This window comes from Zootoca vivipara, chromosome 5, assembly GCF_963506605.1.
Source record: "Zootoca vivipara chromosome 5, rZooViv1.1, whole genome shotgun sequence".
Lineage (NCBI taxonomy): Eukaryota > Metazoa > Chordata > Lepidosauria > Squamata > Lacertidae > Zootoca > Zootoca vivipara.
In genome coordinates, this window is record NC_083280.1 from 22,701,233 (window position 1) to 22,719,909 (window position 18,677).

Below are 18,677 nucleotides of genomic sequence, written 5' to 3' on the forward strand. Positions count from 1 at the left end.
CAATCCTTTTTAGAGTTGTTAAATGTTTACACAATGGGTGGTATCCAACTAAGTAAATTATTAGATTAGCCATTGATTTAAGTGGGGCTACAAAATGATTATTATTTGATATCTCCCTCCCCTTCCCCAAGCATCTTTAGATTTGTGTGGGCTCAGCATGCTATGGGCCCAGTCTCAAATTCCAGCTTGACTTAAAGTGAGTGCATACATTACAATGGTTCAGGAAGGGCACGAAAAGCAGCCGCTGCACAAGAGCAGTTCAGCGCTGCAGCTGTATGTCCTAGTGTAGTTTAAAACCATTCTCTTCCATTGTGTTAACAGTCACTTGTGTCCTTGCTAAGAATGTTATACCACCCAAGAGTTCTGGCTTGGCAGTAATGAATCCAGAACCCCAAACCTACCTTTTGTTTTGTTGTTTTTAAAAAAGAGTGAATCTTTTCCTCCTGGAACGTGGAGATGGCGTATGCTCACCTCTCATCACTATGAACAAAATAGTAATGAGGTGTACATGCCACTTGTATACATTTGTACATGCAAATATTAGTGATTTATCATAGAATTGTAGTGATGGAAGGGACAAAGAGGTCATCTAGTCCAACCCGCTGGAATCTTGCCCAATGGGGGGGCAAGATTCCATGTGGCCTCGAACCCATGATCACATCATGCTCTACCGACTGAGCTATGATGTGGGGCTGAAAATTAATTAGTAACAAAGAATTGATGCTAGCACAAAATTAAGCAATGTTGGCAGTTTCGAAGTTGTGTTTCAGGTTTTTCCAAGTTATGGTGCTTAGGATGTGCATATACTTTATTTATGAACTGTGTGTGAAACAAGCAAACATAACACAGTCTTCAAACAAGTTATGCCTTTAACTGAATTAAAGCCAAACTTAAATTTCACATGTCTTTGGTTCACCTTTACCCACTTTGAATTGCAGTCTGTGTAGAGATTATTCATTGCGTACAAATACTTGGTAGATACTTAGAAAAAGCAAATCTGGGCGTGGGGACAATAAAAGTATTCCCAGATAAAAGAATTAGCGGTTACCTTGACTCGTTAAATGTCTCTACAAGATTCAAAGTAGTCTCACTCATCTTTCATTGGCCTGTTACCTTGAAAGGTTTTTCCAGAGAATGTATGGGATGGCGCTTAGCAAGTCACTCATTGTGTCCTTTTGGGAACAAAGTTTAGCTCCTGTGCAACAAGCAGTTCAGGTGTGAATACTGCTTGTGCATAACAGTAGTAATTTCTGCATTACTAAGGAAAAGAACTGCAGTCTTATGGATGGGCGTAGAAGCAGATTTATTTGCATGCAAAGTGATTAATGTATTGAAAGTAGTGCAAAGAACCTTACACAGGTTCCCACTCACAGCATTGCTTAAAATAAAGGCAATCGCAAAAGCCACAGGCTGTTTCATTTCCACAACTTTTCAAAAAATGTACATGCTTCCTTTGTACCCTTAGGTACACCACTTGCCTTTAAAACAGGGTCTCCAGCGCTTGTAACTAATACATGCTTCAGTAGAAACTAATGTGCAGATTTAAACACTATTTGAATTCATTGTCTGGTTATGTCATGAATATTACAGTACAGTACTATTTTCCATCCATCTGGAAAAATGTCAAAAGATTTTACCACTGTTTTGATTCCTGTAAAGTGAGAAATTACAAAGTTCCTTATAATACAAATGTAGAAAATGCCATGCTTATTTACATAAAAAGGAAACACATTGCAAATGAATTCCTATTTATAAATTAATTACAAATGCAATTACAAATTATCTCTTATTTACATCTTCGTTTGACAAGAAATTCCTGCCAAGACTCCTAAGTGGAGATTTATCATGAGACATTCAGCAGGCAATGAAATCATAACATTTTCCCCTCTCTAGAGGGACAGGGGGAGACAGTATACTATGGCTACAGTCCAGTAGCCTCAATCATAGCTAGCTAGCTGTGATGATGGGAGCAAGACAGCTTAAATAAAATGCAACTGAGTTGCTCTAAATTAGGGCAACACTTTGGAACATGGTCCTTGTGCCCAGCCACTTTAAAATAATTTCCTTGACTGCTTTCACTTCCTATTTTTTGCTTTATCCACGGGGACTAGTATCCATTTCATATCAGTGCACATACCAGATCCACAGGCAAACCTTGTTACACAATATCTTCTAATGCCTCCCTTCAACAGCTTTTTGGGTGGGAGGGAACTGCTAGAACAGGTTTTCAAAAGCACAGGTGAGGACTGAACTTGTTCTCTATACTAATTTTGGTCTAAACACTTACCTTGGACGTAACGTGGAAGTCAATATATTTCTAGCCTTGTAAATGTGTTTCTAAGAAAATGCTACGGGAGATACAGAGCTGACTCTCCAGTGCCTGCTCCTCAATCCAGTTAACACGTGAGATGCTCTCATGCTGTGCATTTGCCTGCCTGCCAATATTCTGAGGCAGGCTTGGTGTTAGGCATCGTACAAAAATGTCACGTAACCTGTTTGTTCAACAAGGTGTTATTAAAAAATTGGAGGCTTGGGGGGGGGGAGAGGAAATACACGCTCTGAAATTAAAATCCAGCATGCATGCTCGTGTAGCACTAAGACCCAGCTGCTCTTGAAGGCTTTTTAGAAGTAAAAAACCCCATTTATTCAATAAATAGGTAAGGAGGACTTAATGCTCACTTAATCAAGGGGTGTACTCTGTCTTCTCAAGACATTTTCTGAAGGGAGGGTTACTGCAGAAAAGCCCTTTGTTGCTAGCATTGTGAAAACAAAACCACCTACTCATGAGTCTGTTGCCTGGCAAGAATCCCAATACTTGTCTAGCTTATTGAAAGGGCAGGGAATCTCAGACCCAGAAACTCCAGGCTTCTCTTTCTGGCCCTCCGGCCTCTTCCTAGTTACAAATTCTCCCCAGGCCACACTTCTCACTGGTCTTCCTTTATGCCCTCCTTGACTGCTTCTGGCTGGCTGGAATGTTTCCCTGAACTCTGATATTGCCTCTTGCTTGTCCAAAGGAGGACAGAGAGCTGCATGTGTACAGACACCTCTATAAGGAGTGGTGTGGTGTGAAACAGGGCTGTGTTCTTGCTCCAACTCTTTGGCATATTCTCCCTGTTGCTCTCCTATGCCGTCCGCTCAACCGAATATGGAGTGTACTTCCATTCAACCTGGCACGTCTACACAAAGACAAAACTCTGGCAAGTCCTTATCCGAGAGGTGATGTTTGCAGATGACAAAGCCTGAACAGTGCACTCAGGGAAAGCACTGCTGAGTTTTGCCCAAAGCTGCAGGGAGTTCAGCTTCACCACCAAGCCATCAAAGACCAACATCCTGGGTCAGGATGTCGCCAGCGCTCCACGCACCATCATTGGTGGCCACACACTTTTGTCTACTTGGGTTCCAGCATAGCCATCAACACTGAGCTGGACTGAGCTATGGCTTGCCTCTCCAAAAGGGTATGGGAGAATGTGATGCTAGCACCCAGTACCAAGATGAAGGTCTACCAGGCTTGTGTATTGAGCACAATGCTTTATGGCAGCGAGACGTGGGCAACTTGTACCCACCAGGAGCAACACCTCAACGCCTTCCACATGCACTGCATCAGAAAGATTTGAGGCATCACATGGCAAGATGGAGTCTCAGACTTGTGAACTGTAGTGAAATCAACAGAGTGGACATTTAGCCGCATCCGTCACCTATTTCAACAGTCTTTAGTCTTAGCTAATGCTCGGTAGATTCTACTCAGTGGCTCTATCTGGACACCAAAAGATGCACATTTCCAACTGATTGAATAAAGATGTGGACCCCCCCCCCCCAAGCTAATGCCTGCTTTTGCACATTGGCCTCCCTTGATGACTGAGAAAATTATACAGAAATCAAAAGGGTCTAGCAATGAATGTAAAATGGAAGATAAATTGATCAGGTTCTAGAGTTGGTCTGTAAAACAAAGGAGGCGCATTCAAATTGATTCAAGAGTTGTTAATCCACTGTGATAATCCAAGGAAGTCATAAATCTATTAGGAACTCTTTATAAGTGTAAAATCGGGTTTTAATTAAAAGTGACTATTGGTTATAAAAAAGAAATAAAAAGTTCGACCTGCTTTGTACAGAACAGCCCCGCCAGCATGCAACTGCTTTATGGCTGCTTCCATTCCTAATGATGGCACGTATCTGCGAGTCTTTTTTTCTTACATGCTTCAACTATAAAATGGCCATCTGGATGAGACCAAGAAGCCCCAGATGTTCCTTAGTGCAAACCCTAGAGAACAGATATGGCACTGGGGGTCTATACGTTTGTTTCTAGGCCCAGCAAGCGTCCCATTCTTTCCATGTTCTTCTCAATTGTAGCTTGGCAAGTGATCTCCTTGGCACATTCCATTGGGAACCAACCTCTCTCTCCGTCCCGCAATCGCTCACCTTCATACCAACCTGAAATGTATAATGAAATGTAATATGATGCATCTTTAAAACAGAAGGTCCCTGCTGGATCAGATCAAAGCTCTACTGATCCTACTATACATGTCCACTCAGGAGGAAGTCCAACCGATTTCAATATGGCTTTCTCCCAGGAAAGGGGGTATAGACTCGAGTCAGTATCCCGCTTCACAGAGTGGCCAGCCAAATGTTTTTGATGTGCCCAAAGAAGACCCACTTGCAAGTGATATGCTGATAAATGTTTGCTTTCTGATATTGTGGCCAACTGTCTTTGCAGTATCATACCAATATATCATAAGCAAGATACTAGTTGACCTGGGGCATAGGTCTCCACCAAGTAATGTGTGCAGTAGATTGAAATGTGCAGAAAAATGCTTTATACAGTGGTACCTCGGGTTAAGAACTTAATTCGTTCTGGAGTAACCTGAAACTGTTCTTAACCTGAGGTACCACTTTAGTTAATGGGGCCTCCCGCTGCCGTGCAATTTCTGTTCTCATCCTGAAGCAAAGTTCTTAACCCGAGGTACTATTTCTGAGTTAGCGGAGTCTGTAACCTGAAGCATCTGTAACCCGAGGTACCACTGTATTGCACAGAAAAACCTTACAGAAATGTTTGTATTAGGAGAAATTTGTGTTAAAATGCTAATAAATTTCATTGAGGACTTTCTTTTTTTAAAAAAAAAAAACCCGAAAAACTGCAAACCTATGTGGGAAACTGAACTGGATCGATTCACCCATCCCCAGGTCTCCTGTGGCTTATCTTTAAGGCAGGTGCTAAGTATCCTTGTGACGGTATGAAATGACCGTTTCCATTTATGGCAGCTAAGCAATAGGCAATTCTACTCACCATCATTAACTTTCTGAGAAACCAGAACTACATCAGCAACTTGGAGAGATAACTCATCTGATTGCTTCGCAGTGTATGATCTGATGACTTCTACCTGGGTTAGTGCTGAGAAGAGAGAATATTTATTGATCCACATGGTAAATCTAAGGGGAAGCTCAGTTTAAGTGATAACAAAAGACAAGCTGATTGCTTCCCAGCTCACTTTCCAGGAACCAAATGATTTGATAAAAAGGCATTGGTCAACAGCAGGCAAACTACAATGGGTCTCTGACACATTTAAGTAAAAAAAAAAACTGCATTAAATCATGCCCCATTGATTACAACAGAACTTCATGTACCTAGTTGTCTGGATCTTGCATTTTAGAATGATTTTGAAGTAGAACTTCTATATCTTCTCTGCCTCTTCTCCTTCTTTAAAAGATTCAAACAACCATTTTACCAAGTAGTAAGATACTACAGGAAACACTTAGACATCTTGCAGTCACCCTTAGTGGAGCATGTCTCTTTAATTCACCCAATTTTCCAGAGAGCTAATATGTTTTCCTTTTTGCTTAACACAAAAAGAAAATGGTTCAGAGGGAATTAATAGATGATTACAGTTATGGTCCTTCCCCCACCCCAACTACAAAATACTGAAAGGCAACAGATTTACTTCTATGTTTTAAGATCTGTATAAAGTGCATCTTGTGTCAAAGCCCCGAAGAAGAGTTTCACTGCTCACTTACTTGTCCGGTCCACGGTCCCTCTATCGCTACTCTTCCCAAGTGCAGTAATCCAGCGAGCACGCTCATTCCTGGAAAAGGAGACGAAAGGCTGAAGTGTGTTTTTCAGTTGGCTGATATATGGCCCTTGTGGCACTCCCTGAACTCAAAGCTTCCCTCACTGTTATGGGAAAGTATCTTCATCTTCTCTGAAGGTCTTTTTGTGTCTGTCTGTTGGGAAATCCCACTTCTACATGAAAAGCAAATGTTCAGCCATTGAGCTATGGGCCCTTTCCCAGTAGACACCTCATATATTAACCTTGGGAATATGTCTTCTGAACTAGCTGACGGGGATACTGGGAGAGGCTTCCTGACACCACATAAGTGCTTTTCTGGGCAGCAGAAGGAAACAAGCAGAATCTCGCAATCCAGCATTTTGACAGAGCTCTCTGCAAGCACATACATTTCAAATCTATGCCAGCGAATGCCCATCTTATGGATAAGGATATATTAAAGCCCTGCAGTGCTCCAAATAATAATAATTTAATAATAATTTATTATTTATACCCCGCCCATCTGGCCGGGTTCCCACAGCCACTCTGGGCGGCTTCCAACAAAACAGAAATTCTAAAATACAGAAATCCATCAAACATTAAAATACAGAAATCCATCAAACATTAAAAGCTTCCCTAAACAGGGCTGCCTTGAGATGCCTTCTAAAGGTCTGGTAATTGTTGTTCTCTTTGACCTCTAGTGGGAGGGCATTCCACAGGGTGGGTGCCACTACCGAGAAGGCCCTCTGCCTGGTTCCCTGTAACTTGGCTTCTCGTAGTGAGGGAACCGCCAGAAGGCCCTCGGAGCTGGACCTCAGTGTCCGGGCAGAACGATGGGGGTGGAGACGCTCCTTCAGGTATACCGGACCGAGGCCATTTAGGGCTTTAAAGGTCAACACCAACACTTTGAATTGTGCTCGGAAACGTACTGGGAGCCAATGTAGGTCTTTCATATATTGTTAACAGAACAGCAGGATGGAGAAAATCAGAGTTGAAATAATGATTTTAGTTGAAGTATATACCTTTCCAAAGCAAAAAAATATCTAGGAGGCATTTTGATAACTGATGAAATGGCCAAGAATAATTTCCCACCAAACCATTCATACAAACGGCTAAGCTACGATGTGTTTCAAAAGAACAGATTTAAAGACCTAGGCATGTCGTTATGCACTGGTACCACACAAAGCTTTTTTTCAGTGAAATCTAATCTGTGCGACCATTGTAAAAGGGATTCTCACTTAGGTCATTCAACAGGAGAATACCTTTTCAGGAAAGTTATAGCCGCTTTTAAAAGCCTGGAATCCCAGTTATATATCTATGGTGGTTTATGATGCATGTAAGACAGCTTGAGGTTCATTTTTCAGACCGGAAAGGGTATGAATGAATCCAGCAAACTATTCAAAAACGAGCTATCAAGTCATACAAAGTTTCAGTATATAAAGAAAAAAATGACTGAAAGGAAGGAAAGATGAGACCAGCAGGAGCTGGGGCAGAGCAACAGGAGCTCACCCCCATCGCATGCAAACACTTGCATCCCCCCCTGGCTTAAAAACTCTGGGTAGTTATCAAATGGAACCAAGGCTTGTGAGATAACTTTTCTTCTTGCAACAAATTCCTTTTTTCAACTGAAGGAAGACACTTGCTATTCTAATATTGTTGCAGTATATAAGTGGTTTAATGTTATAAGAAAGAAGTACAACAAGAAATTTCAGGGCTATTTTAATTTCTGGAAAGAAAGATACAGTGGTACCTCGGGTTACAAACGCTTCAGGTTACAGACTCCGCTAACCCAGAAATAGTACCTCGGGTTAAGAACTTTGCTTCAGGATGAGAACAGAAATCGTGCTCCGGCAGCACGGCGGAGGCCCCATTAGCTAAAGTGGTGCTTCAGGTTGAGAACAGTTTCAGGTTAAGAATTAAGTTCTTAATCAGAGGTACCACTGTACTGTAAAACATATTGGGCAAGACTGCATATGGGCCATTGTGTGGATAACCCCCCTTAACACCACAGTTTCCATGGAGACAGATATAATCTTTTGAGTTTTGCGGGATGCTTATGGCATCCCAAGGAATTTTCTTGAGTTTGCACCAGAGCAAAAAAAAGATGTTTCTTGTGGCTATCGTCTACAACTGAACAATCTTTGAAACCTGGCTAGAAGAAAAAGCCTGACCCTCTTCCTCCTGAACTCCAGAGTTTCCCCCCAGGCTGTATCAAATTTTGCTAGACAGTTTCCATGGTTTCATCAAATCCAGTATTGACTACATGAACTACAGCGCTTAGCTAAAATGAAATAAATTGCAAATAACAAAGCCCCAGAACAGCAATAACAAAATCCTGTACATGTTACAATTTTTAGCAATACAATAATGTCATTGCTTAAACTGGGTCTATGTGGGGGATCTTTACATGGAGCAGAACAGAACCAGAAATTCAAACTGCTGCAGGACCCACATTCTTATGACCAGTTTCTGTCAAGCTGAACTGTCAAGAATGTAAACCGATAGCTATTGGCTTGGTTGGGCAAACGGTCTAGTCTAGGATTGCCATTGTCGTCGTTGATTAATTAAATTTGTATACCACTCTATACCCATAGATCTCAGGGGATGTATGTAAGTTAGTGGGATGTATTTCCCTCTGTTTTTTTTATTTGCTTTTTATTATTAGCTACTCAATAAAACCTAGTTTTATTTTAAAATGTGGGGGGAGGGTTTATTGGATTGTTCTTGTTTTTATTTTGATTGTGTATTCTGTGTTTTTATATTGTGATTTTATCCTGTGAACTGCCCTGAGACCTGCGGGTATAGAGCAATATATAAATTTAATAATAAAAAGTTTTCATTTGAGAAAAAAGCTTTTTCTCAGTAACCATTTAACTTGCTTGTTGTGTTACTCAAATTTCAAGACATCATTGTTTGGTTTGGGGTTTTTTGGGCTGTGTGTGTGGGTAAAATCACTCTGAGCTTTCATTATTCACCCCACACCGAAATGCCACACCATTTCAAAAACGATTTCCCTCAATGAGCAAAGGGGTGATAACCAAATGGGATCAGAAAGGATATTTTCTTTTAAGTGCATCTGCATAAGACAATGAATGTAAAGGGTTGGGTCAATCAAGGTCTCAACAGTTACACCAATGCTTATTAGATTCCCCCCCAACCCTTCCTCCTAAAAAAGCCCTGGGCAGCTGAGACAGCCAGAAAGGGAAATAAGAAGATATTCAATTAATATTCAAGGTATCAACGTAAGAGATAGAAGATGTGACGCATATATTGGTTAACACAAAAGTTAATTTAAATTGACCTAGGCATAACCAAGCTCTTCCTTTCCCAAGTATGAAAGCCTCACAAATGATATCATTGGTCTGCATACTGGCACTGCATTCTGATGAGCTGAACAAAGCTCAGAACTCCCATTGCTTCAGATCATCACACACACACACACACACACACGTACATCTCACCTGAGTTTGCTCTTCTTTGACAGGCATCCCCAAACTGCGGCCCTCCAGATGTTTTGGCCTAAAACTCCCATGATCCCTAGCTAACAGGACAAGTGGTCGGGGAAGATGGGAATTGTAGTCCAAAACATCTGGAGGGCCGAAGTTTGGGGATGCCTGTTCTATGACAATTTCACAACAGAGATATTCCATGTTCAAGTAAATTCACACGTGATAGATCTCGTGTGAAGAGAAATAACTCTCAGACTTGAGCTTATTAGTATTTAATGTGAAACTGACCAAAATTTGAAGACTTCTCTCCCCTGCCTCTCCTTTTGGATACTTAGTAGAAGCCACCCACACATTTCACATATGGAGAGGATGTGGGACCAAACCACACAGTAAAAAACAACAACCCAAAAAACCCCAAACAAAACCCCAACTATGTATATTCATCTCCACTTTCTGGGCCTCCCTAGGAATGGTTAGGTTCCCTCATCAATGTAAACAGTTCCATAACATGACTTCCAGCTGTTTCATCTTGTGTGACTTTAAAAATGCAAACGTAAATGATTAAAAATAAGTATTAAAGATAATAATAGGTGCCACTAACCACTGAATGCCTTGATTGCAGATGAAAACACAACACCACTGAACAGTTGCTAGCAATCAAGAGTCTCCCCCACACTTCCAGCATCTGATTCTGTAAAGGCCTCAAGAGATTCCCCACTATCTACTTCCTTTTCTTGCAGTTTTTTTTTTTGGACTGAAATGCTGAGTTCAAAGAGCCATTCTGGCCTGAGATGTAGTTTCTGCACAGTGCTGATGTGTGGAATTATGCTTCTGAAATCTCTACATGAATAGTTTAACACTGTCCTCCAGATATTGATGGACTCCAACTCCCATAAACCCCCATTCAGCAGGACCAATGATCAAGGATGATGGGAGTTACTGTCCAGAAACATCACCTTGGCTTAGGCATGCATTTTGTGAGATAGACTTGAACTGGATAAACTACATTCAAATCCTTTTTCAGCCACAATGGCTCACTTGAGCCCCTTACTGTCTCTCCACCGAACCTATTTTTCATCTAAAAGAATGGAGTCCTGGGCTCTTTCATATAAATTGAACACTGCATTAACCATAGCTGCCAAGTTATCCCTTTTTTACAGGGATTTTCCCTTATGCTGAATAGGCTTCCTCGCGAGAAAAGGGAAAACTTGGCAGCTATGCATTAACATGCCACAAGATTCCCTTCCCCACTGCAAGTCAGGTTCTCCACATTCCTACTTCTCCTTTGAAAATGTTTCTTTCTGCCTTTCTTCCTTCTTGCTTTAACATTTCACTGGCATTGGCAAGCTCGTTATGAAAAACCTCTGCATTACAAAAACAATCATAAGCATCCTAATGACTACCGAAGCCAAAAATATGGATGACACTTTACTGGTTGGTTATCAACAGCTGCCTTGTCTGCATGCTACATTAAACCAAAGTTTAAAATAAACCATGGCTAAATGTGAACAAGCAGTGTGCTGGTGCATGCTACTCAATTATTCCCACAATGCCCCCCCCCCCCCGTTCCTGACTCAAGTCTTTCTTGTTGCCCAAACCTGGGTCCTTGGTTTGTTTCCTCCAAACAAACGGCAAGTGGTAACCAAGGTTTGTTCTCAACTTACCACTCAGGGTTTGTTTGGAGGAAACAAACTACAAATCTGAGCTCTGGTGACATGAAAAGTCAGACCATGGCTGCTTTCATTTCCTGCACACCCACATATAAGAGCGGGAGCAGAGCATCCTGGGAACTTGAGCAGTGGAAGCCACCTGCTCAACTATCAAACCATAGTTTGTTTTAAACTATGGCTTAATGTAACATGCAAACTGGGCCACTATCTGACATTTATGTTTCTGAGCACAATTCAAAGTGTTGGTGCTGACCTTGAAAGCCCTAAATGGCCTAAGACGTGTATACCTGAAGGAGCGTCTCCACCCCCATCTTTCAGCCCAGACACTGAGGTCCACTGAAATTTGTGGTTTTTCTGGCCAATGAAAATTCAGGCATATTTTACTACCTATTTTACATTTCCTAGACAAAGGCCAGCAGAATCTTTAAAGAGAATAATAGAATAACTATACGTTCCAGTCAAATATATAGATGAACTGAAGTGAAAGACAGATGGAGAAAAATGTGTTATTTACTTACTGAGTTTCAGTTCCCAGCAGGAGTTCAATCTTCTCTCCTGCATGGTTGTTTAAGACAGTTAATCTGAAGAGGTGATTTGCAGAAGTCTGCCGAGAGTAAAGAATAGGTGTGCTGTTTTTTACAGGAGAGGAATTCAGCTCTTCGCTGTCACACTGTTCAACTAACAGTTGATCCCTTAAGGAATAGTCTGTGACATTGTAGCTCTCTTCACTGCAAATACAAAAAGCAGGTAGAAGAAATAGACAATTGCTTAGAGTCAAAATGCTACTAAATGCACCAGGAAGTCATGTTCTGCAATAAAGCAAATTTCAGATTACAGTCCATTGCACATAATTATTCAGACATTTTCAGCCTTTCAGTAAAGGAAGAAGGAATACACTCGTTTGAATATTTACAAAGCACCTGCTTGTCAAGAAGACAAATGAAGTTAATGCTTAAGCCCTGGGGTGGGGGGGAATACATTCAATGATGAAGTTTACATGTATTTGATGTTCTTTTGGTGTCAAAGGTTTGTCTAACTTTGTTTTAATTGTAGGAAAGGATGAGACTAAGCAAATGTAAAAAGAAAAAAGGGGGGAATGAACCGCAGGTTTTCCTAAGTGATTATTTTATTCTACTCTCCATGTGCCTCTTCCATTTGAGGTGAGATAATCATTATACAAAGGGAGAAGGGCTTTTTCAACCAGGGGGCAGAAAGCAGATATAGAATGCCCTCCCAAGGAAGATTTGTCTGGCCAGAACATTGCTATCATTTAGCCACTAGGCAAAAACATTATTTTTCCAGTCATTTTAACTAGTTAAGGAGTTGTGATTCTTTCTTGAGACTTTATCCATGGCTTTTCCATGCATGTGTGTTTATTATATTGTTTGTTTTATGCTTGCATAAGGGTGGCGCTGTGGGTTAAACCACAGAGTCTAGGGCTTGCTGATCAGAAGGTCGGCGGTTCGAATCCCTGCAACGGGGTGAGCTCCCGTTGCTCGGTCCCAACTCCTGCCCACCTAGCAGTTCGAAAGCACATCAAAGTGCAAGTAGATAAATAGGGACCGCTCCGGCAGGAAGGTAAACGGCGTTTCTGTGTGCTGCTCTGGTTCACCAGAAGCAACTTTGTCATGCTGGCCACATGACCCAGAAGGTGTCTGCGGACAAACGCTGGCTCCCTCGGCCTATAGAGCGAGATGAGCGCCGCAACCCCAGAGTCGGACACGACTAGACCTGATGGTCAGGGGCCCCTTTACCTTTACTGCCCAGAAATCTAATATGATGTGTAAATGTCTTAAAACAAATACATAATTATAATCTTTCTTATACTCAAAGCAGAATTCATAATTCCAGATACAGGAGAAGCAACATTCCTTTCTTACTACGCTCTCACAGACAGCTGAATACTGAAAAGCCAAATCAGGGTTTCCCAAACTTGTGTTTCCAATTGTTCTTGGAGTACAATTCCCATCATCCCTTACCACTGGTCCTGCTAGCTAGGGGTGATGGGAGTTGTAGTCTCAAAACAGCTGGAGACCCAAGTTTGGGAAACCCTGCTATACATCTACAGAGAAGTTTCACTGAATTCAGTGGGGCTTACTTCTGAATGAATGTATACAGTGGTACCTCTGGTTATGAACTTAATTCGTTCCAGAGGTCCGTTCATAAGCTGAAAGCGTTCTTATCCTGAGGTGCGCTCTTGCTAATGGGGCCTCCCTCTGGCAAGCGATTTCCGTTCGCATCCTGGGGCAAAGTTCGCAACCAGGAGCAGCTATTTCTGGGTTAGCGGAGCTCGTAACCTGAAGCGTTCGTAACCACTGTATAGGGAATATCGGCAATATCAAACTCAGAGGAAACCTATTAAAGCCAATGCAGTGCCTTTACTTAAATTCACTGGGTATGGTATCCAAAGCATTCATCTTGTTAGACTCATTGAATTCCAGAACTGGAAGGGATCCCCAAGGGTCATCTAGTCCAGCGCAAAAAGATTTCAATTTCCTCCCCATGTACATTCCCTTTCCAAATCTGCTCCAGGGAGTTGGAGGAACTCCCAGAACAGATTTAGCTGTTCCATCAGTGCAAGCATTTCAGGTTGCCAAATGGAGTGATCCTGCTTCCCCCTCCCCCCCCCCCCGGCGTGCTGTTCTGAGGGTTCTCCAAATCCCCTCAAAGTCAATTTGGGGAGCTCAGGGACATGCTGTGGGAAGGCGCACTGTGCTAGCAAAAGTCCTTGCACAGATTCATTAGTAGTTTTGGCTGGGGATGAAGACCTCATTCTTTATGGAATACCATTATTATAATTTATGTAATTTCTCCCATCTTCTACGATGAGACTCCATCAGCAAACCTGACACAGCTCACAAAGTATGTGCATGAAAACATGTCTGAAGCTATAGATCTAGGTGGCAGAAGAGGTGGCTTCTCAAAAGCTCCTACCAAATACAGTGGTACCTCGGGTTACAGATGCTTCAGGTTACAGACGCTTCAGGTTACAGACTCTGCTAACCCAGAAATAGTACCTCAGGTTAAGAACAGTTTCAGGTTAAGAACGGACCTCCAGAATGAATTAAGTTTGTAACCCGAGGCACCACTGTATGTGATAGAAAAGTTGTGTTCAAGCTTGGTGGCAGACAAATTTAGCACTGCAAGTTGAAGAATTTTGTTTTTGCTGTGTGTGTTTTTTCACTTGGGGGAGACTGAAGATCCCTGGAAAAGACCCTCAGACTACAGTGGGGAACAGGATGTTCATCTCCAGAACTATGAACTCACACATACACAACAGGATGTGTAATGCCATGAAGCTGAACTGAAACAAATATGAAGAAATGCTTTTGATAAAGCTTCTTTTTAACCAGCGTAGACAAGAGCTGAACTATAATAGTCTATTTTTACACCAATGCAGAACTTGCTACATGGCAATGTCCGACATAAGTGTCCTTATTCATCTCTTACTGGAACTTGTGGATGAAAGAGATGAAGCAACTTCAAAATGGACAGTAAAATTCAAGAAGACAACGAAAGAATGAAGCTCTTATTGGATTAAGGGATGCACAGCCTTGCCGGCTTTATGTACCAATTGGCAAATGTACTGGCTTCGTTACAGACAACTGCAATGATTATTCCCATACAGAGATAATACTAGCCGTTCACATGGTCTTCCACCTGTGACTTATATCTAGTCTTGCGTTTTGCCATAGAATATTGTAAATTGGCTCTAAGAAATCATCAGCAATATAAATACATAAGGACACACAAACCTGAACCACGCAGTCTCAATACATCTTATAGACTAAGTAACTATCCCATAATCTTTCCCTCTACAGTTTAATGTGGCATATTGATCACTAAAGTCAGAGATATATTGTCCAAAAAGGCAAAATTAGATAATGTATGTGCAGCTCTTCCATGTCCATTAGTTGTTAATTATAGTCAACTGTTCAACAACATAAAATGAAACCCATTGATTTTTATTCCCTTCTAACATACCCAAGATTTCCCCAAAGTCTTAAAGGTATGGTAGCTTCAAACACTTATTGTGTGGTTCACCCCATCCACCCTCCCTGTAATTGATCATACTGTAAATCAAACTGCATTACTTCCAATATAGAGATTCGCTGATTATCCATAACAAGAAAAATGATCTGGATAAAACTGCATTCAAATAGTTATTTTTTTTCTGAAGAAAGTAGATTTCCTTTGGAATGAGAGGGCCTGGTTTTCAGAGGGTGGAGTTAGACAGTGTATGCAATGTAAACAAATATATCTATATAATCAATGCCAACTCCCTACTCCCACCCCTCTCAATAACCACTATTATGGGAGTACCTCTGGAGAAGATGACTAGCAGATGTTGTATGAAAATGGATATGGAATGAGAATGAATTCAGGGAGGAGAAAAATATTCCACTTCACTGAAACTAAAGACTTGCATTCTGATGTGCTCCTTATATTCCAGTTTTTATCCGCACACATGCCAAAGAATGGAAGAACAGCTTCTCAAATAAAACACCTTTCCCTTTTATTTATCGTTTCCTGTTTGTTGGGAAGCTCTTTCATCAATAAATGCAAGGATCTGAAATGCATTTTCGCGACAGATTATTATTTAAAAGTATTATTCTTTGTTGCTCTGTCAACCTGGCAAGTAAAACTGTTTTAGAAATCCAGGCATTGTTTTAATTGGGAAAGGGCTTTTTAATTATTTCAAATCTCTCCCTGGCGAGTGTAGCAGAAGTTCAGTTTTAGCTGGTAACTGTGGACAGGTAACATTCCAAAGTATTATTTGACCTTTGGCTGGCTTCACATTTCAGAAGTCCAGCTGCATTCCATTGCCAGGATTATCTCAGGAACTGACAAGCCACTAGACAGAGAGAGAATTTTAGTGGTATCCCGAGGGGATTGCAGGCCGTGAAGTAAGAATATTTAATAACCATAGCGTCAAAAAAAATGTATCCCTTCCTTAAATGTGTGTGAACCAATTTGACAGGTATCTGTCTTGCTGTTAATGAGGATGCAGAGAAGCCTGAATGATTGTAAAAAAAAACCTGCTGTAAAATAGACAAACTATAACTGAGTACATTGGGGGGGTGGGGGAATACATAGCGAACCAGGTCGAAAGAAGTATGTTCATACTTCACAGCAGGATTCTTCACCTACATTCCTCTGGAAAATATGATTCTGCATTTGCGTAGCTCTCTGCCCAACATAACCTTCGCCATGGAATTATGCCCCTACCCCGATTATTAGCTTCCAAGGTTTATTTTAGAACCCTTTTAAGGATGCTGCTCTTGTGTTCTGGTTCTTTTAAAATCATTATTGAAGAACATTTATAGCCCACTTAATATTTACCAAAAAAAATGTGGTGTACAAAATATGCAAGAAAAAATATAGAACCATTTTGCTAATATATTGGAGTTCTCCCTAATCACAATTCCTTTTATTTTTTTTGTCTTTCCTAATGTTTTGTAGGAGTACTTCCAGAGCTAATATAAATAATAGCGGCGACAAGGGACATCCCTGTCTTGCCCCCTTGGCAATCGGGATACCTTCTGTTAAGTGTGGCAAGTGAGAGATGATGCCACTCACTTTCCTGACATGAATCAATTGCTATTCACTCTAGGTAAGTAGCTAACTGCATCTAATTGCTACAGGTCTCTAACCCTGGAGCCTTAGGGTCCCTGAGAGGGCATCCCAGGGGCAAAAGGAAGCATCAGATTGCTCTCTGTGTCTCTCAAGACACAGAGAGAGGTCCAACCTCAAAGACGCTTTCTTCCAGCTGCTGTGAAAACCTCCATCGACCTATTGGCATTGTGGCGCCAATGTCAGTAGAACCAAGAAGGGGGGCAGGCCAACAGTGGATCATTTCCCTGGAATGCCCCAAATCAGGGAGATAATTATGTCAACCTTGGAGCTAGCATAGTGAAGTTCCCTCCCAATGTTCTCAAAGGATGTGGCATCAAAATAGCTTCCAGCTCCCTCTGCTTTCCCCACTTTGGTAGTGCAGCCTAAAAATATGAAATCACAATGAGTCTCAGAGCCATCCCATATTTACGTAACTATAAAAAAATGTGTGTTAAATTAATGACTTTAATAAATTAAAGAAAACCCGCCATCTTTCCTCTGTGGCCTTATTTAGGAACAGACATAAACAGATTTGCAGCATGAATGTGCATTTTACGCAATTCCAAAGACTCAACTAATACAAATAAAATACCCCATTGAAGTAAGACACAAATACAACAATGCGCCAACCTCCAACGCTAACAACAATTGAAGTGGTACTTCTCAAACATTTTGAAATGGAACCTGCCTGTAAACCAACTCAGCCTTTCAAGACCCCATTTATAAACTAACTACACCTTTAGAGCCCCTATCGCATTAGTAGATGACACTGAGCCATAGCTGCCAAGTCTCCTGTTTTTCGCGGGAAACCCCCGGATTTTAATCCGTTTCCCGTTGTTATCCTGAATAGAAAAAAATCCTGGAAATCCCTCGGATTTCCTACCTACCAGGGAGGCTCCATTTCGGGTGTCACTCTGCCCATGCCTGGGCACCAGAAATCGGGCGGCACCGGAAGTTGCTTCTATGCATGTCCGGACATGCGTAGAAGCGACTTCCGGTGCCGCGCCACTGCTGATCCCACATTTTTTCAACGGGAGACTTGGCAGCTATGACTGAGCAAGTTTGTGTTGTATTTTTTTTATTCTTGATGAAGCCTCTCTGTTAAAGGGGTCCTGCAATAGGGTTGTTGTGCTGTTGATCTAAAGAAAGAAGAAAGAAAGAAAGAAAGAAATTCTTCATTTCACAACCCACCCATGAACAAATCATGACCCACAGTTCAAGAAACACAAGCATAAAGAACCATCAAAGTATGTCTAATGCTGCATTTTATCTGCTTATAGATGCTTAGTACTAAACCTGAGTAAATCTCATTGCTTGAATGCCTTTCAGCTTGCTTGCTCAATGTTAAGAGTTACATCTAATTCTTTTAATGATGTTATATGGTATGCAAAGAATTTGCAATCTTCTTCTTTAAAATGTACACACAGTTATTATCCCAGTGCTAAAAGTGGCCCTATCTACAAGACAATTCTGGCATGTACTAGCAATCTATGGCTGGATTAATTTTACATCCAATCACCATCACTGTCTGAAGCTTACACCTGTAAGTCCAGTTAAATGCACAGACTGATTAAGTACATAAAATGTTGTAAAGGAGAGCAGAAGAGCTCTCCAGTATTGTAGTAGAGTATCTTTTCTAGAAATGTTGAGGAGTCCAAACTTTTCAAAGTTTATGACTAATTAAAAATGAAGTGGTGAACTGACAAAATTTCAAACAAGAGAGGCTCTAAGAGCCTCCCTTTGTGGTGATAAAAGCTATCAAAAGTCATGACTGGCCCTTCATGGCTAAACAGGAGGCACAAGAAGACATCAAGTAGTCAATACGATTTGATATGGGAGAAACAGCATTTGACTCACTTCAGTCCCTCTCTGAAAAAGATGTACAAAGGAACATGCATGAGTAGCCA

The 18,677-nt window shown here is 41.3% G+C and overlaps 1 protein-coding gene across 5 annotated transcripts in view; it reads right to left on the bottom strand.

Moving 5' to 3' along the window:
- Positions 1-1,269: 1,269 nt before the first annotated feature.
- Positions 1,270-18,677, bottom strand: part of ARHGEF26 (Rho guanine nucleotide exchange factor 26) — a 70,772-nt gene continuing 53,364 nt past the window's right edge. For 3 of the 5 annotated variants that reach the window (XM_035134047.2, XM_035134046.2, XM_035134045.2), the window contains exons 12-15: positions 11,673-11,882; positions 6,007-6,074; positions 5,282-5,386; positions 1,270-4,428 (exon numbers count right to left, since the gene is read on the bottom strand). In XM_035134047.2, coding sequence (XP_034989938.1) covers positions 4,286-4,428; positions 5,282-5,386; positions 6,007-6,074; positions 11,673-11,882 — 526 coding nt within the window. In that variant the 3' untranslated portion in view covers positions 1,270-4,285. Of the gene's footprint in view, positions 4,429-5,281; positions 5,387-6,006; positions 6,075-11,672; positions 11,883-11,903; positions 17,910-18,677 lie in introns of those variants that run through there. The other 2 variants (XM_035134044.2, XM_035134050.2) reach the window with 2 other exon arrangements.